This window comes from Chaetura pelagica, unplaced genomic scaffold, assembly GCF_000747805.2.
Source record: "Chaetura pelagica isolate M959 unplaced genomic scaffold, ChaPel_1.0 scaffold213, whole genome shotgun sequence".
NCBI classification, from domain to species: Eukaryota; Metazoa; Chordata; class Aves; order Apodiformes; family Apodidae; genus Chaetura; species Chaetura pelagica.
The window spans coordinates 1,098,055-1,117,582 of NW_009952597.1; the positions used below are offsets into that span (position 1 = coordinate 1,098,055).

At 53.3% G+C, this 19,528-nt stretch overlaps 1 protein-coding gene across 1 annotated transcript in view; it reads right to left on the reverse strand.

The window, feature by feature from the left end:
* LOC104385280 (trinucleotide repeat-containing gene 18 protein-like) overlaps nt 1-19,528 on the reverse strand; it is a 26,154-nt gene that overhangs the window by 3,204 nt on the left and 3,422 nt on the right. Inside the window, exons 4-19 of the mRNA XM_009993719.1 lie at nt 18,991-19,442; nt 18,266-18,927; nt 14,909-15,011; nt 14,263-14,468; nt 13,983-14,129; nt 13,329-13,510; nt 12,135-12,558; nt 11,632-11,757; nt 10,957-11,141; nt 9,762-10,185; nt 8,334-9,281; nt 7,525-7,700; nt 6,672-6,808; nt 4,025-4,199; nt 2,607-2,970; nt 3-107 (exon numbers count right to left, since the gene is read on the reverse strand). Coding sequence (XP_009992021.1) covers nt 3-107; nt 2,607-2,970; nt 4,025-4,199; nt 6,672-6,808; nt 7,525-7,700; nt 8,334-9,281; nt 9,762-10,185; nt 10,957-11,141; nt 11,632-11,757; nt 12,135-12,558; nt 13,329-13,510; nt 13,983-14,129; nt 14,263-14,468; nt 14,909-15,011; nt 18,266-18,927; nt 18,991-19,442 — 4,816 coding nt within the window. The remainder of the gene's footprint in view (nt 1-2; nt 108-2,606; nt 2,971-4,024; nt 4,200-6,671; nt 6,809-7,524; nt 7,701-8,333; nt 9,282-9,761; nt 10,186-10,956; nt 11,142-11,631; nt 11,758-12,134; nt 12,559-13,328; nt 13,511-13,982; nt 14,130-14,262; nt 14,469-14,908; nt 15,012-18,265; nt 18,928-18,990; nt 19,443-19,528) is intronic.

Genomic DNA, 19,528 nt, shown 5'->3' on the forward strand with positions numbered 1-19,528 from the left:
GCCGCCCTTCCTGGGCCCCGAGCTGTAGAGGCCGGGAGGTCGCGGCCTGGCCGGGGGCTGCGCCGGCCACTCGTCCCTCCGGGATCCCTCCTCATCCGAGTCCGTATCTGCGGTCAAAGAAGAAGAGCGTTACACCGGGGGTCTGGGGGCTCTGTTTGTTTGAGGGGTGCTGTGGTGGGTGTCTCGATGAAAGGGCTGGAAACCAGGAGGGGGAGGCGGCTGCAGGAGGGGTCGGGTGCTGACACGTTCCCCCCCACCAGACCTTTCCGGCACCGCAAGTCACCAAATAAACACAGAAATACTTATTTCCTTCTTTTGGTCAGAAACAGACACTCTCCACCTAGGCCAGATGACTCCCACCCTCCCTTAAGACAAGACCCAAGCAGTGTTTCTAGCTCAGGAGCAGAAAACTGAGGTAGATGTTTCCACTATGAAGATGTCCACAGCGATGCCAACAGCCAGGCCATCGACCTAAATTAGTCTTAACCATGGTTATGTTTGACACTGTGACCTAAAACTCCTTTTCTACACGAACCAATTCTCCCAAAGGGTTTTCGACATGGGCAGCAGGAGTGACCCCAGCTGCCAAGTGAGCAACATGTCTAACTCCAAACGTCTAACTCGAAATGTGCCACCCCAGATGCTCTGCAGTGTGAAATGTGAAGGACACTGAAACGGAGCAGAGACCAAACTGCTCCTCGGTCTGCAAGCTGCAGCTTTACAAAGCTGCCAAGCCCCAAGGGTGATGAGAAGTCATCCAGCGGGCATCTGATGAGTGGAACAAGAAGTACATGGTACCGTTGGACACAGTAAAAGTGGGTATGAATTATCACCTCCCCACTTGAGAACACACCACCAGCTCCACAACATTATGGGCATTGCAGCAGGGACCGTTCCAGCAGCAGATGCTCTCCAGCATCGGTTGTGGAGGTGACAGAACAGGGGACAGCAAGTTTAGGAGGCCCAAAGCCCAAATAAACAAATTATTTTTGGCATCTGACTTCTGTTAAAACCTGTGGGACTAGGATGCTCAGTTCTCCCTTTGGATCTACGCCGGAGGTTTTCAGGACTCCAGCGAGAAAATCATGAGGTCAGGAGACAGAAGGACTTGGCACCAGTCCCGCTTCTCCTCCACAACAGCAACCCACTGGACATGGGAGATGCTGCCATATGCTCAACCTGCCTCCCCAAATCCATCATGCTTGAGTGACAAAATGACAGGCTAAAGCCCTTTCCTTGAACCTGCACACAGCTGAAAAATCACACACCAAAGCTGAGCCATTTCAGCGTCAGGTCCTCAGTGACAACAACCCTCCTGCACCGAGATTCACGTGGTGAAGGGACACATTCCTACAGGAGGAGACACACTGGAGAGGACAGAGGTGAAACAGTAGCTCCCTTAGGTCTGGGAGGGAGGTTTTGTTCATGGAACCACAGTACTAAGTGCAAGGGCACCAAAAGCTCCCTCTGCCACGAGCCAAGGCTTTTAGTTCCACAGCAGCCCATGCCTCCTCTCCCCATCAGCTCCAGAGCTCCCAGTTTAGAGGCCATGTGTTTTTCCTCCAGAGTGAAATACATTCAAGAACAGAACTGTTGGGTGGTGCATACAGCACATCCAGCCAAAGGTTGTGTTCAAGTCCAGTAGACACAATGGCCTTTATTTTGCCATGTAAAATGGCCAATTTCATGCCAAACATTTGTTCAGTTGGAGAATCACTAGCTCATCATCTTCCCCATTAGTAAAATTTCTAAACGGATGTTGCTCTGAGAGAGGCATTTGTTACACCAACAACTACCCAAAAGGGTTTTAACATGGGATTTAAATAGCTGCAAGCAAAGGAAAAGATATGTATGCAGAGTGAGCGAGGACAATTCCAGAACCAGGCCTCAGACCATCAACTCCCAAGTCCCTCATGCTCTCTGCTCCACTGTCTGCCTGAACCGTTAAGAACTCTGGTTCTACTGTCTTCCCAACTCTATGTGCAATTCAGATTTCTCCTTCTGTAACAGGGCTCCCTAGCTCTGCTCAGCTGCAGGAACCTTTGCCTTGGGTGCACTTTGGGTTCAGGAATGGCAATCAGCACATAGGATGCTGGGATGGGAAGACAGATGGGAAGGCTGAGCACAGTCAGACAGGAACCAAGCCACAGCACTGGGGAGCAGAAGGATGCTCCTGACCATCAGTGTCCCCTGGCAGGCTTTGCCTTCTCCAACTGACTCCACGACATAAGTTTAAAGCCAATCCCACCAACTCAACAATTACTTCAAAAGTCAACTTTTTACCACCTCCTGGAGCAGAGGCTACGAGGACTCATCTGACAGGTAGCTGGAGAGTGTCTACTTACACCAAAAGCAATAAATTGACAATCAGTGCAACACAGGCCAAGAAGAGGCAGCTACTGGCTACATCCTGGACAGCAAGTTGGGTGGACAGCTCATGCTGACCCCAAAGATGCAGAAGCATTGATTAGCCACAGAGGAGGTCACCTTTTACTCATGAGCAAAACCGGACTCATCTCCAATACCCCTTCCAAGAGCCCAGAAACCACCACCACAACCCCCACAACAGATACACTGGAAGAAGGCATAAATGAGGAGTTACTTACTATAGGAGTAGCTGCTAACTTCAGATACTGCTGGTGAATGGGAAACCTTGAGCTGATTTTTGACCTTTAACCCCACCTCCATCTTCTTCATTTTGGCAGCCACTTTGTTTTTACCTTCCTTGGTGGCTTTCAGTGACAGGCCCAGGTTCTTGGCCAGGGTCTTCTTTTCTTCCTTGCTCGGCAGAGCATCATGGGGTGGGAGGTACCTGCTGCCACCTCCACTAGTTTTCAGCTTTCCCCCAGAGCTGTCAGCAAACTTGAAGGTGGATTTGAGTTTGTCTTGTTTGGTGAGTGACAGGGCTTTGTCAAGCTTGCTGGCCAGCTGCTCCTGATCTGATGGCACCTTCTTCTTTTTGAGCTTCAACTGCCAAGGTGAAAGGAAGAGACACAGGTGAACACAGAGCAGACATCATGGCAGACCTGAGGGGTTTCACTAGCCCTCCTAACAGTCTCTCATGTACACTAGTTAGTAAGACCTCAAAATGATGTTCTTAAGCCCCAGTTGCCATATCCCACCACGGTGCCAGAGAAGAAGAGGAAGATGTCAGCAAACAGCACAATTTATCAAGAACTACCAAACTGGAAGATTAACTGAGAAAAATGGAACTTTTTTCCAAAATAAGTATGTTCATAGAACACTACATTTTGGAGTTCTTTCTTCTCAACACCTTCTGGTTTTTAGGGTATGTTTGGGTTGCTTTTACAAGCTCTTCTGTAAATCACAAGGATGAAAAATCTTCTTTACCCAAAATGCCAGCCAAATAAATAGGGATTTTCACATAATCAACCAGCTCCAGAGGCTGGAATGCCAAAAAGACCCAAATATCTCCCAGCAAAAGCATCATACCACTGCATTACAGCCAGCACTGCTACTTCCTTTGCAGAATTTTCTTGCTTCTTGGAAAAAGTAAATAAGACTTTACATGTGCTACAGCTAGATAACAGCAGCTTTGCCTGTATGCATTTTGGATTTCATCAGCAGCTTAAAGCTCCAATAAATATCTCATTGCCTCAACAGGAGCAGAAGAAAACCCTGCATTTCAACTAGCAATGTTGTGCTTCCTCTCCCACGTCGCTTTGGGAAGTCTATTCCCCTCCACTATCTCAACAGGCAAAAGGGTAAGACAAGCACTGATCTGGATTCAGAGCTACTGCAACACCACAATGCCCTGGCTGGCTTGCAAGCACCTGCCTCTCTGCTGCCTACCAAAGAGGTCCATGCTCCACATGCCAGGGTTAGCCTCTGCAACCACCCCTTTGCTGCACAGCCAGTCCTCTCCTGAAGAGCTTCTAAACCCATGTGAACTCTGAGCAAATGCTCTAAGATCAGGAGTCACCCAGTGCAGGACAACACTAGCAAAGCAGGAAACAGATCTGCTTTTGGCCTGTGGCTCCATGTTCCCCATGAGGGCACTGACCTCATTTGAGAAGCTGGGAGCTGCATCATGCTCTTCCCAGCTCTGGTTCCTCCCTTTCATCTTGCCACTGCTGCTCTCCACATCCTCATCATCCTCCGGGAGGGCCCCTTTGTGCCTCTTCTTCATGCCCTCGCCAGTCTCAGAGTCTTCAGAGAGCAACAAGGACTTGCTCAGTCTGCAAGCCAAGCACAGGATGGGTCAAGGTGGGGGGCTTTCCTCCCTGTGATCCACACCAAGCTCAAGAGTGAGGTTAAATGCCTCCTAGGACAGTGGGGATCCTCAGTGGGAGCCAAGTCCACTGTGAAACAACAGGACTTTGGGATAAGGTTTTCCATCAAACAGGATAGCCAAGGAGCCCTTCTTGCACAGTCTTGGCCACCAGGAAGAGATAAGGGTGCCTGAGATCAGAGACCTGACCAGAAATCAGGTGGTCTCTGAAAGGAAGCAAGTGATGTCTTGAATAACAGCCACCAAAAAGTGCCTGATTTGTTACAGAGCAGCAGAGGGAAGGACAGACAGCTGGGCTGGCCTGTAGGTCTTTTCCCACTTCTACTCTCATGGACTCTGTAAGTGCAGAGTGAGAATCAAGAGGCATAGGGAGGTGCCTCACTGCCCAGACACTTGCTCTGGTTACTTGGGTATGAGCACAGAGGTGGTGAGGAACTGCCACATAGAGTGACACGGAGGGACAAGGGCACTGAAGGGCTTGCTCAAAGGTCAGGCAATCTCACACACCTGCCCCCCCCACAAGGGGGATTTGTGACCTGCTTCTTCGGTCTCGCTTTGGGATTTGGGGAGAAAGGAGAGGGTAAATAAATAATTTTAAAAAACAAAAAAAATAAAGTAGGTGAGATTACAAGCACATCTTTTCACTGCTCTCCAGCTGTCTCCAGAAACTAACTGATGGGTGGAGAGATCAGTCAACACCTCAAGACCTCTAGAAGCCTCATTAAAAGCTCTCATATGCCACCTCCTTCACACTAAGCCTGCTGGCCAAGGTGATACCACCACCACAAAGCTGCTGACACGGTGCAGCCTCCTCAGCTTCCAGGCATTTTCCATCCCCTCAATCCTCTCTACTGACCACCACAAACAGCCAAACCAACACCTCAGGCCCTGGACACTGGCTGAGGGTGCATCTCCCATCTCCCATGCCAGGCTGTGCAACGTGGGGACATGCACACACAACACGCTCACACACACACACATGCACAACTCCAGCCACCTCTGGATGCCTCCAGCCTGTCCAGCCACCCAAACAGAAGCAAAACACAGAACCACCGAGAGGAGAGATTTTCAGAAGTACATGGTCAGTGGGAGCTGGGCACCTGAATCTGATTTGCAGTCTTGAAAGGACATTTGCAAAAATACGTAGCACACAGGGAGGCAGCCAGGAGGTACCTTCCCATTGGAGAGCATGGCCATCTATAGATGGTTAGGTGGCCAATGGTGGTGAGATCCAGGCATCCAAACAACAGCAGCTGGACTTGCAAAAGAGAAAAAAAGCAGGAGAGAGAATATCCAGACACTTGGAAGAGAGAGAGGTCAGGCGAAACCAACTCCCACTGATTAAAGGAAGAGGAGATGAAGACAGCAGAAACAGCAGAAAGGGCCTAGAAAGCAGGTAACCTGGAACAGTCCTGTCCTCAATTCTGACACCAGCATCAATTAGCTCTACAGCACCTGCCTGCACTGTCAGCTCTCCTGAAAACACACAAGGACACACTCCCCGACACCAAGAGCTCACCGACAGCTCCCTGCCCAGCCATCTCACTGCTGCTCAACTCAACCTGTCCTACCTACACCCAACACCTCAGCCACCTGCTCTGCCAGCGGGGAGGGTGGAGGCTGGCACTCTATTCCCACCATAAGGACACACCCCACGAGATGCCCATGCTTCCACAACACCACTGCTGCCAGAGACCTGCCTGCCAACACAAGGCCCCAGCGAGCCCCAGATGCATCCGAGATCCTCTCCCCAAGTCAAACCCTGGTGCAGCGACCCTGCCATTTGCCCATCTTCCCCAAATTCCAGCCTTACTTTCCACTCTTGCTGTCACTCTTCCCTCTCTCCTTAATGGGTGACAGAGCGCTTGATCCAAGTTTCCTCTTCCTGGGCCTTCCAGGGCCTCTTCTCGCCAAGCTTCTACTTTTCTCGTCATGCTTTTCCCTTTAAAAAAACCACACGCTTCACTGTTAACCAAGGCAACAAAAAAAAACCAAAAAAAAAAGCAAGCAAAGAAAAAAATAAGGCAAAATAAAACTTTGGAACCAAAAAGCCAAAAACAAACAAACAAAAATAAATAAAGCAAACAAATCCAAAAAAAAAAGAAGAAAAAAGGAAAAAAAATTAAAAGAAAGCAAGCAAGAAGGGAAGCCAACCCAGAACCTTCGCCTGTCACCAAACTGCTAAACTGAGCTGCTGAAGCCAAGGTTGTCTCTAACATGGTCTCCCAGCTGGATTCACCAGTGATCAGGTTGTCGTGTCACATTGCCTAGGAGTGTGCTGTGCAAAGCTCTGGCAGGCTGCACCAGGAGGAGAGGACAAGAGGCAGGGAGGGATGGAAGGGCTGTATTCCCTGCTGGACCAAGAGGCAGTGAAAGTGCCCAGCTGGAAAAAAACCAGAGCGAGCTGCCTGCGACTTACTCGGAGTCCCTGCGGCGCTGCAGCTTCACCAGCTCCCGCTGCTTCTCCTTGTAGCGCCGCTGCAGCTCTGCCAGCCGCATCCTGTAGTCCAGCTCCATTGCATCCATGTTCTCGATGGCTGATTTGATGGAGTACATCTAGAGTGGGGGAGGTGAGAAGGTCAAGACACATCCAGGCTCTCACCTAGACTGGGGTGGTGCACACACCGGGGAGACCTGGCTATGGCCAAGATCTGCGGCCTGGCAGGGAAGCTCTCCATGGATACACGGAGCACCCTGATCCACAACTAGCACAGCCCTGGAGTGGTACCCAAGCAAAACCAGCCAAGCAAAGATGCTCTGTGGCTTATGCACGGGATGGTAACAGCTCTGAGGGAGAACAGCCCTGGGAAAGAACCCGCAGGATAAAATACACCCATGGAGTCTCGTTTCCCATATTCAAAAAGAGATCAAAATATTGCCTGTCTTGGAACACTTACTTGCAGGGTACGAAATAATTTGTCAGCCTCTCCCACGGGGAAGAGTCAGCAAAGAAAAAAGGAAAAACTCCCCTGCCACTACCTTTATTTATCCCCCCTTGCCAAAGCAGCAACATGAGTTCCTGCTGCCTTTGTATTACAAATGCTGCTTTCCAGGGCTGCCGAGAGTCCTGCTGAGATCAATGGTGTTGATTCACAAACAAGGGAGGAAGCTAAATCCCTGCACACCAGCTCCTGCGAGGTGAGGGAAGCATGGCTGGCTTTGCTGAATGCAGAAGAGCAGGACAGGGAGGTGGCAAACTGGGGCTGGCAGTGAGCTGTGGCCAGCAGGGGCACTGGGGCTCCTCAGGCTCAGCCACACTCGGAGCTACTTACAGGTTCATCCTTCTTCTGCATCCAGCTGTACTTTTTGTTGGGATTCAGCTCGCGAGGCAGACGGATGGTTTTCAGACTTTCCATAAACGGGGTGGAAAGTACTTCCATGAGCATGTGGGTGCTGGCAGCCAGCAAACTCTCCAGTGTTGGCCGGACAGGGAAACTCTCTGGACCCGCTGAGGACAGAAAAACAAGCTATAGAGGTTCACCTTCGAAGACTGCTTCTCCAGAAGGTACAAGGAGAGGCTGATGTCCCTTTCTGGACTATGGCAGCTCAAAGAGCCTTCCAGCCACCCTTGGCCACCACTTGAGATACTCTGTTGTACCCATCCATGATGCAACTGGCTGTTCCCATCATGTCTCACCTCAGGAAGTTACTGGAAGGTGAGAACTTCTCAGGACCTGCCAAGCTCTTGGAAAGCACCATCTGGAGCTACTGGGGGCCTCTTGTGCCAAACCCCAACAGACTGCAGACTCAGTGCCTGCCAGAAGGGTGTTACCCTGGCAGCCTTCAGCAAGTGGGGCTCCGTTTCCTCTACACATACCACAAGCTGTCTAGACATGGTGAGGGCCTTTGGAAGGGGAGAGCAGTACAAAAGCCACACGTAGCTCAACCTACTGCAATAAAACCCTGTTCCAACCCCATCCAAACTACCAGCCACTCCTGCAGTTCAGGGCAATGCTCTCCTTGCTCCCTGACTGAGGTTGCAAGATATCCCACCTGTGTCTCCACTCCTTTGCAGGCAAAGGGAGGGCAGGGATCAGATGCAGGAGTCCCAGCCTGGCCAGATCCTGCACTCACAACTTACTCTGCATTTCTTGCTTTCGTTTCTCCAGCTCCATCTCTGCAATTTCACTCAGCAAAGTGATCCCTTGCAGGAAGGAGTGCTCCAAAGCCTGGTCAGGTAACACCTCCACCTTCATCTGGGACGGAGTGACACTGGTGGTAGTCAACAAGGAACAGGCCTGAGGCATTTCTGTGGCAGCCACCAAAGCGTTCATCCCAGCCAGTGGGTCGCCCGGCTTGATGTCCAGAGCTGGGATCTGGCAAGAGATTGCCTCTTCTGTGTAAGAAGGGATCTCTGTCCCCTGCTCCTCCTCCTCAGGGGTCAGGCTGGGGAACTCCCTCCCCCGGGGCACATCAGCGCTCTGCAGATCCATGGCTACAGGGGCCTCCTCCCGCTGGGGTGTCAAGTCCATCTCGGGCGGCTCGTTCTCCGTGTGCACCAGCGAACCGTCATAGTCCATGTGCACGGAGCAGGTTTCTGCTCCACTCCCAGTCTCTGCCTGAGCCTCGGCTTCTGCAGGGCAGGCCACAACCTGGTAAGGAGGTGGGCAGCTCTGAAGGTCTTCCTGGTCCTGCTCCATAGCACCCAGGGCTTCCCCTTGATGCAACAGGAGATTGCAATTGTCCACATTCTGCACTGGGACGGCTGCGGAGGTGGTGATGTTGAGAGTGCCCACGTCCTGCTCACAGATGCCTTCTTGACTTTCCTCCACCTGCACCTCTGATTTCACCCTCTCTTCCAAGGACTCCTCCTCTGCTGTGGCTTGGATGGGCTCTAGCATTTTGGACGGAGACAGGTGGATGGGCTTGACCTCTGGAGAAAGCTCCATGTGCTCAGAGCTTTCAGCAGGCAGCGGGACATCAGGAGCCAGGCCATCTGCATCAGCTGCTGCAGTGGGCTGGAGGAGGTAGGGATAGTGTCTTCCAAAGGAAGGAGGCAGGGACTGGAAGGGATATCCGGGGGGGATCTCTGCAAGACATCAGAAGAGACAGGCTATGTAATGGCCAGGCCTTCAAAGCACCTCTCACTAAGGTATAGAGATGGGTTCCCTTCATCTCTCAGCTCTTCCTGTTCTCCAGCAGGGACTGCTTTGTGCACCTCTCTCCTGGCCAATTTGCCACAGAGGTGGTTTTTGCACCTTTCCAGCATTTTCCTGCAACTGGGGAGAGATCTGCCTCCTGCATCCTTCTCCCACGGAGACGTTCAGCTCTGGGAGAACCAACCCAGGCTTGACCCAAGGGAAGAAGACAGTCTACAGCCCAGGTGCCCTTAAGACCCAGGCATTGATCCAAGTCCATCACACCACTCCTGGTCCTTGCCTCTCTCCTGCCATTTAGAGGAGCTACCTGGTTTTCTCTACGGGAAGGGATGGAAGCAGGAAAGAGACAAGGAGAAAAAGGGAGGCAGGCACAAACACAATGGGACTCTGCCAAAGCAGGGCTCTCTTACCTGGGAACAAGGCCTGATATGGACCAGCAGCCTCCTTCTCCAGCTCCAGGTCTTTCTTCTCCACGGGCTCAGGTGCCTCTTCTTTTGGAGGGATGGCAGGGGCAGGGGGTGGAGAGGCAGGGGGAGGGCTGGAAGGATGGGAGCTGGGGGTGGCAGGGTAGGAGTAGGCTGGCTGCGAAGGTGGCTCCTCCATCTTTTGGATCACCTCAGCTTTGAGCACAGACACGGGTGAGGCCCTGGGAGAGAGGGGAGGTGGACTCACAGCCTTGCTGTAGGATGTGGAGGCACTGGGAGACAGCACAGGTGGCTTTCGGTGCACCAGTCCCGTGGCAGAGGAGGAAAGGCCTGATTTGGCACTGTCCAGGCTCCGTTTCGTCACCTTCTCTTCCATATCTGCACGTTGCTCGTTCGCCTTCAGCCTCTCCTGTGACAAGAGCAAAATTCAGCATGACGTCTCCACCTGCTCCTGCAAAGCACAGACCTGCCACCAAACCAGACCAAAACCTGGTCTTAATCAAACACGGATTAAAACACATGTTCCTGTGTGTCGACACCATTTGAGGACCAATCTGATGGAAGGTGACACTGATCTGTGATAGCTTTCTTTACAAATTCCCACTTCCAGGAGTCATATGAAGAGTGTCTCAACTTCCCCTTGCAACCAAAGCAAACCATTTCTATTTTTAAGTCTCCAGCCTAGCAAGCACACATGTAAAATGAAGGCTGAAAACCAGATAGCCACCATAAAAATGAAATGGGTACAGAACACCCAAGTAAAAGCTCATGACTTCAAAAATCATTTGGTAAACAGGAGCTGGCTCCAAAACCAGTGTGACTGCTACCTGTATTACAGCTTCTTCTCCAAGATGCTCAAGAGGTTTGCTTGGAGGTGACCAAGGATGAAGCCACTCACCTAAACAGATAGTTCCTTAGAGAAGGAATCAAGGCTGCACTGCTGCTGGACAGCTCTCCTGATGGCACTGCTCAACAGGTCTACACCAAACCCACCCAAAATCCATCCAACTGTGCAAGATGCACTGAATGTCTCGTATCCCATGGACCAGGCCAGGATAGCTCAATGCACCCATACCCTTGAGAGATACTTGCAACACAGACACAGCTGCTTTGTCCTCCCCCCAGACACTCCAACTTCAAGCTCATTCCACATTCAAGCAAGAAGATCTTGAAAACGTACCACGAGCTGGGCGCTCCTCTGCAGCTCCATGGCATGGGCCGCTTGCTGCTGCAGGATGTAGAGCTCGTGCTGCCTCAGCAGCTGCTGATGGGAGAGGAGCTGGAGCTGGTGAGCATGCTGGAGGGAGCTCCTGGTCGGGGGGTACATCGCAGGCCACAGCGGGGGCGCCCGGTCCATCAGCTCTGCTGATGAATGAGCAGAGGCACAGTCAGGGAGGCAGGAGGATGGCAATGTCTAAAGGATTGCTAAGGGAAGTGTCTCTGCCCCAGCTGGGAAAGGCAAATGCTGACTGCAGAAACACAACCAGAAATGCAGAGGTGTAAAGGGTGCTGTCTACCCCTCAGCAGCCCCAGTCCCACCACCCCACAGGTCGTGGGGCCACCTGGCTTGCTTTGCTCTCTGCACACCCTTGGTTTGACTATCCCTGGCTGAGCTTGTGTGCAGCTTCTCCTAACCAAGGACCCAAAGTCTTCATGGGGTGAGGAGCCACAGCTGAAGGTGACACATTTCCATCTCTGACAAACACCTAAGAAGAGGCCAGCTCACACCCTAAAGCTGTGGTTGCTGGTCCCTAGTCCTATCTAGCCCTCTCCAAACCCTGTCTTCTCCACAGCTGTCAAAGCACAGTAGTGAGGGACATGGTCACATCCTTACCAAAGTGTGGCAAGTGCTCACTTGGGATCACAACAAGCTGCCCAGACTGTGGGTCTCTGGCAAACTGGTAGGCAGAAGGGAGAGCTCCACCCATGGCAGGGGGAAAGCCTGGAGTCATGCCCTGGTGCAGGGAAGGGTGACCAAGTCCTGAAGGAAGAAACATCACAGTCACAAGTCTGAGAGCAGACCGCAGCCTCACTGGAAACTTCGCAACACCTCTCCCTGGATTGCATTGAGGTGAACACCCCTTGGACACACAGCTCCCTCCCAGGGCACTCACCATAGGGATGGCTGGCCAGCCACATGGAGGGGCTCCCCCGCCACAGTCTACAGCCCAGGTGCCCTTAAGACCCAGGCATTGATCCAAGTCCATCACACCACTCCTGGTCCTTGCCTCTCTCCTGCCATTTAGAGGAGCTACCTGGTTTTCTCTACGGGAAGGGATGGAAGCAGGAAAGAGACAAGGAGAAAAAGGGAGGCAGGCACAAACACAATGGGACTCTGCCAAAGCAGGGCTCTCTTACCTGGGAACAAGGCCTGATATGGACCAGCAGCCTCCTTCTCCAGCTCCAGGTCTTTCTTCTCCACGGGCTCAGGTGCCTCTTCTTTTGGAGGGATGGCAGGGGCAGGGGGTGGAGAGGCAGGGGGAGGGCTGGAAGGATGGGAGCTGGGGGTGGCAGGGTAGGAGTAGGCTGGCTGCGAAGGTGGCTCCTCCATCTTTTGGATCACCTCAGCTTTGAGCACAGACACGGGTGAGGCCCTGGGAGAGAGGGGAGGTGGACTCACAGCCTTGCTGTAGGATGTGGAGGCACTGGGAGACAGCACAGGTGGCTTTCGGTGCACCAGTCCCGTGGCAGAGGAGGAAAGGCCTGATTTGGCACTGTCCAGGCTCCGTTTCGTCACCTTCTCTTCCATATCTGCACGTTGCTCGTTCGCCTTCAGCCTCTCCTGTGACAAGAGCAAAATTCAGCATGACGTCTCCACCTGCTCCTGCAAAGCACAGACCTGCTACCAAACCAGACCAAAACCTGGTCTTATCAAACACGGATTAAAACACATGTTCCTGTGTGTCGACACCATTTGAGGACCAATCTGATGGAAGGTGACACTGATCTGTGATAGCTTTCTTTACAAATTCCCACTTCCAGGAGTCATATGAAGAGTGTCTCAACTTCCCCTTGCAACCAAAGCAAACCATTTCTATTTTTAAGTCTCCAGCCTAGCAAGCACACATGTAAAATGAAGGCTGAAAACCAGATAGCCACCATAAAAATGAAATGGGTACAGAACACCCAAGTAAAAGCTCATGACTTCAAAAATCATTTGGTAAACAGGAGCTGGCTCCAAAACCAGTGTGACTGCTACCTGTATTACAGCTTCTTCTCCAAGATGCTCAAGAGGTTTGCTTGGAGGTGACCAAGGATGAAGCCACTCACCTAAACAGATAGTTCCTTAGAGAAGGAATCAAGGCTGCACTGCTGCTGGACAGCTCTCCTGATGGCACTGCTCAACAGGTCTACACCAAACCCACCCAAAATCCATCCAACTGTGCAAGATGCACTGAATGTCTCGTATCCCGTGGACCAGGCCAGGATAGCTCAATGCACCCATACCCTTGAGAAATACTTGCAACACAGACACAGCTGCTTTGTCCTCCCCCCAGACACTCCAACTTCAAGCTCATTCCACATTCAAGCAAGAAGATCTTGAAAACGTACCACGAGCTGGGCGCTCCTCTGCAGCTCCATGGCGTGGGCCGCTTGCTGCTGCAGGATGTAGAGCTCGTGCTGCCTCAGCAGCTGCTGATGGGAGAGGAGCTGGAGCTGGTGAGCATGCTGGAGGGAGCTCCTGGTCGGGGGGTACATCGCAGGCCACAGCGGGGGCGCCCGGTCCATCAGCTCTGCTGATGAATGAGCAGAGGCACAGTCAGGGAGGCAGGAGGATGGCAATGGCTAAAGGATTGCTAAGGGAAGTGTCTCTGCCCCAGCTGGGAAAGGCAAATGCTGACTGCAGAAACACAACCAGAAATGCAGAGGTGTAAAGGGTGCTGTCTACCCCTCAGCAGCCCCAGTCCCACCACCCCACAGGTCGTGGGGCCACCTGGCTTGCTTTGCTCTCTGCACACCCTTGGTTTGACTATCCCTGGCTGAGCTTGTGTGCAGCTTCTCCTAACCGAGGACCCAAAGTCTTCATGGGGTGAGGAGCCACAGCTGAAGGTGACACATTTCCATCTCTGACAAACACCTAAGAAGAGGCCAGCTCACACCCTAAAGCTGTGGTTGCTGGTCCCTAGTCCTGTCTAGCCCTCTCCAAACCCTGTCTTCTCCACAGCTGTCAAAGCACAGTAGTGAGGGACATGGTCACATCCTTACCAAAGTGTGGCAAGTGCTCACTTGGGATCACAACAAGCTGCCCAGACTGTGGGTCTCTGGCAAACTGGTAGGCAGAAGGGAGAGCTCCACCCATGGCAGGGGGAAAGCCTGGAGTCATGCCCTGGTGCAGGGAAGGGTGACCAAGTCCTGAAGGAAGAAACATCACAGTCACAAGTCTGAGAGCAGACCGCAGCCTCACTGGAAACTTCGCAACACCTCTCCCTGGATTGCATTGAGGTGAACACCCCTTGGACACACAGCTCCCTCCCAGGGCACTCACCATAGGGATGGCTGGCCAGCCACATGGAGGGGCTCCCCGTCCTGGGCAGCCAGGAATGGGCTGCCAAGTGCGAAGCCGGGTCTGCAGACCAGCGCCCAGAGCCCGTCAAGGCTGGGCCTCCTGTCACCATGAGGTTGGAGTTCAAACCGTTGGCGGCACAGCCAGAGGGGTGTATCCGGGCAAAATCCGCCAGCTCCTTGCTCTCTCTGGGGAGGGGGGAGGCAAGAGAGAGAGTGAGAGAGGGTCCGAGTGCTGCAGGTCACTGCGTGGCTGCAGAAGCCCAGGGGTACAGACCAGTCTGCTAGATGAATGTGTTTGCAAACCAAAGTCTCAAAAAGTGGGTCAGACAGTCAAGGAGAAATGTGATGGAGGTGGTTAACATCATGTCCAGAATAAAACAAACCATGTGTCCATCCCTTTGGAGCAGGCATGGATTTGCAGCAGTCTATTAGGATTAGTCTGCTGTGGATTCAGTATTTGCCTGTAACCCCATGATACTCTGCTCAGCACTCCTCCCTGCACCAGCAAAGCTGGTACCAGCACCTTCACCAGGATGGATGCAAACCTGTCCCTCCTCCAGACAGGCTGTCCCCAAGCACAGCTTGTGGCACTGCAGCAAGAAACCCTGTCCTCCTCTGACCCTCACCTGAGCAGCTTCTCCTGATCCCGCTCCAAGCGCCCTGCCAGGAGGTGGCTGTCCCGGTGGCGGCTCCTCTCGTCCCCACAATCATCTTCTGAGCGTCCATGCCCTAAAAGGCAACCCAGCACCATCAGACATGAGATACAGTCCAGAGAAAGTTGTCCCCTCTTCTCTGGGCATGGAGAAACAGCACACTTGGAGCCAGCACACAAAAATGCCACTGCACCCCAGACTATATCACGTTGGAGCCCTTGAGGACAGGGCAAGGCTGTCTATGTGATCAAGATGTTCTCACCAAGGCTGCTCCTGGTAGCATGCAGATGCATTTGGTTTGAGGTCTGTGTCTTCAAGCCATCAAAGGACCCACTCACCAGGTCAGGTTGGTCTGCCAGGACAGGACAGCCACCAACCTGGGAGCAGCAGAACTAATGGGACCATTTCTTCTGAAGGAGAGTGGCAGATTCCCCATCTCAGAGGGAGATGAGGCCCTGCTAAATCCCTGCATCAAACCACAGAGTCCTGCTGAGAACATCTCACAAGGACATCTCTGCACCTTCTGAAGCATTTCTGCTCTTGTAAACCAGTCTGGGAGCACTGGGTATGTCTGAAGCTCCTCCTTCTTCAACAGGCAGAACCAACACTACAGAAAACCAGCATGCTCCACTCTGACTCTGAATCTGCTAGTAGGAATACTGCATCCTCCCCCAAACCATGCAATAAGAAAGAGTCTGGCAAAGCAGGGACACATACAGCAGAGGAAGGCAAGAATCCAGAAAAGGGGGCTGAACGTATGGCTTTAGAAATGGCTCACCCCGAACCAGAACAGCTCTTGCAAATACAGCCTGACACGGTAGCAGTCACTTCTGCAGGAGGCTGGGAAGCACCTTCACAGGAGCAAACAACTGCTCCTCGCTGGCCATGCCAGGACCAGGCATTGGGTCCATCCTTCCCTTATTTTATTCAGTCTTTATCCCAATTGCCTGATTTTAGGCTTGCTTTTCTCTAGTTTTTTCCCCAGCTTTCTTGCACATGCATTCTTTCCACAAACCCCCATTGCCCCTGTCCATGTTACACTCTGGCAGTAGGACTCGCTCCTAAATCCCAGCCCTGCTTTCAGTGAGCTGCCAGCCAGTCTAACAGAGCCAGGAGGAGGGTGTTTGCTTCCCTCAGCCCTTGGGTGCACCCTGTCAGCACATCCCCTGCCCAGGTGATGCTCTGCACCCCGCAGGGCTCAGCAGCACAGCACGGCCTTGCACGGCTGCACCCCAGCTCCTGCCAGCCCTTTCCAGGCTCCTTGCTTCTCCCATCTGGATAAGGTTTGGCACACAGGACAGAATCTCAGAACATCAAGTCTACTCTGCTGACAGACAGTCTTTTCAAGGAAGGCTCCACTGTGTATTTCCACAAACCTGGACAGCCCGTGGGTTTTTTTTTGCTGTCAAGTCTCCAATTCCCTCAGCGTTTACTGTCAGAAGGAATCCAAGAACAAGACAACATCTCTCCCAGCTCCTCTCCCCAAGGCTCCTTCCATGGGCTTCAGGCACAAAGCAAAGATGCTTTAAAACCTGGCATACACCTCTCTCTCCCCAAGGACTTTCCAGGGTCACCCCATTTCCCTTGCAGCCTGCCAGGACACAGTGTGCCATGGCTGTCCCCAGCCAGCCCCTCCTGGACTCACTGAATGATGCCCCATGCAGCCTCTGTTGCTCAGTATTACTACTTGGCCTCCATGGCACAAGGCACAGGGGCTCACTAACCCCTCTGGAGCCCCAGCATCCCCACCTGCCCCTCTACCAGCATCTCCCCCTGCCTTTCCACCAGCATCCCCAGTCACACACAAATCCCCTTTTACCCTCTAGCCCACTTTTTTCCCTCTTTGAGCCCCTTTTACTATTAATTTTCCCCAGTCAATGCCCAATTGCCCCTTTGGCATCAGCACCATGGAGCAAGCCCTTGGTTAACTCCCAGCCCTCCTCTCCTCCCCAGCACAAGGTGGGCTGACTCCCCCTTCCCCACTAGCCCTTTCTTAGAAACATATTATTTTGCCATTTCCCTCTGCTCCTCCCTCTCCCACCTACATCACTTGCACTCCGTTTATTTATAGATGGGTTCATCATCTTTTTTCTCATCCCCCATCCAAACACAAACACTTTCTTATTCCTCTAACTCCTGCCTAACCCTCCACCCTGCCATCAGGACGGTCCCTTTTCCATACAGACCGATGATTGTCCCGACAGTGAATGATCATTTTGTCTATATATACGAACATGACGCACGGAGCACATAGAAAAAGCCAATCAGTTATGCAGGGAGGGAAGGCTCAGGCCCTCGTTTCCTTGACGACCAATGCCCAGCACTAAATACTTGCATTTTACTTGCCAAATACTACAGATTAGCCCACTAAAGCCTGCTTTCTCCTTCTTAAAAGGTCTAAACATTCAAGCACCGTCCACTCAGCGCAAGCTAGCTAATGTTATTAGACGAATATCTCCTGGCACACAAAAGGGGGGGGAGCAGCATTTGGGGGGCGAGAGGAGGAGAAAAGCAGTCTTGTTTTCTGTCTGAAAGCCAACTGCATCACTTAGCAACAAGCCCAGAGGCCTGCCAGAATTCAGCCCTTGTTTGGAGCCTTTTAGTTTGGCTCAGTAAATTACATTTAATGCAAGCTGGGAGGGTCTGGGACGACTGAACGGCTGAACAAACAGCTCCCTGTGCTGCTCACGAGGTCCTCGCTCGGCTCCTGCCCGGCCATGGGGAGGGAGATGGGAGGTGATGGGAACAGGGAGAGGGGCTGCCAGCCGAGAGGAACTGCCTGTTGCTGCTGAGGTTTGGGAGAGGGGTGCAAAGGCAGGAAAATGGAAAAGGAGGCTAAAAATGGAAATCCAGCCACTGCTTGCTGACCACTTGCCTTGGCATCGCTCGCTGGCACACCAGAGCTGAGCTCTCCCCACACTGAGGCAGCCCCCACGTGTGACCTTGCTACACGTGCCAAGCAGGGCAACAAAACACTCAGCAGAGTCATCTTCCCCCTGCCAACACCAGGGCTTAAATCAAAACCGTGAGACTAACACATGGGCACAAAGGCGAATTGAGGGGTTCTCAGTCCCTCCACTAACAGGGATCAAACACGTGGAGAAGGGTTGTCCTCGGAGGTGGACAGAGTGGATGGCATGTGGGAAAGGGGACTCCTGCTTGCACAAGGAATCCTACTCCCTGCTGTGGTCTTAAGTGTGCTGGGAGCAGGAGGCAGAGAGAGCTGAAGACGCCAAACTCAGCTCATGCCACACGGCCTGCACTGCGTGGCTGCTCCCCTCAGGGAGCAGATCCCACCGGGAGGTCTCAAGACAGGCCTGGGGAACATACCTTTGATGCTGCTGAGGGACAGCGAGCGATCCCGGTCTGCCAAGCTGGGTCCCAGTTTGCTGCTGCTGCTGCTGCTGTTGTCCTTCTGCCGGGCCACGGCCACGGCGATGCCAACGGGCAAGTGCCTCACCTCCACCTCGCCCTGGGAGCCGATGCTCTCGCGGCCAAAGGACTTGGCACTCTCTGGTCTCTCAGGGTCCCTCTTCAGCTGCTTTGCTGGCTGCTGCGACAGCAACTGCTGCACTTTGGAGGCCCCCAGCTGCGAAGAGTCCAACTTCATGTTGCCCAAGCCACCGAAGGGGCTCTTTTTGCCACAGCTCTGCCGGGATGTGGTCTCCTTGGCAAAGCTGCCGCTGTACTTGATGAGGCTCTGCATGGCCGACCCCTCGCCGTGGGAGGCAGGGTGGAGGACATCCGCGGCACCTCGCGAGCCCACCACCGAGGACCGCGGCAAGCCACTGGGGTCAAGGTAGACCTTCTTGGCTTCCTCGTCCGCCCGGCTGGCGTGGTTGTGCTGGGCGGCCAGCACCGCCATCTGCGTGGTTGCAAAGTTGCCCATCTCAAAGGGCTTCCACTTCTGCTCAGGTGGTTTCAGCTGACTGTGGTCCAGGTGCTGCCGGGAGGAGTCCAAAGTGCCGTAGACCTTTGCTGCTTCTTTGGAGCTGGATCGCTGGAAGCGGTCCCGCTCGCAGGAGCGATGTTCTGCCTCCGGATTCGGCTTCAGCAAGTCCTTGGAGGCCAGGAACTCCCTGCTCTCCGGGGAGCCCAGTCCTGGCCGGTTGAGGAAGGGCTCTGAAGCGACCTGTCTCTTCAGTGCCATTGAGTTCGCCCTGATCACTGAGCCCTTCTCCCGCAGAGCCTCCATCCTTTTGGCATCGCTGTGGCAAGAAAAGTCCTGGGACAAGAGCGCGCGGGAGGCATCTGCGAGGCACCGCTCTGTGGGCGACTGCAGCACCCCCACCTTGCCGAGGTCCTTGTCCTTCACCTTGTTGTCACGGGCTTGTGAGGCAATCTGGATGGGCCCACTCCTCTCGTCGTAGGCTTCGACCGAAGGCACGAAGGTGGGGGCGATGACTTTGTGCTCCCTCCCCAGCTCCTTGGCCGGTGGGAAGATGGTGTATATGCTGGAATGGATGGGCTGTGGAGGGAATGTTGTGGCCGGCGTCATCTTCCCCGGCTGCGAGGGGTGCGGGGAGGGGCAGCTGCAGGAGACGTGCAAAGCACCCACGGAGGGCAGGAGGGGGTCCCCCCCCGTCCGCCCCC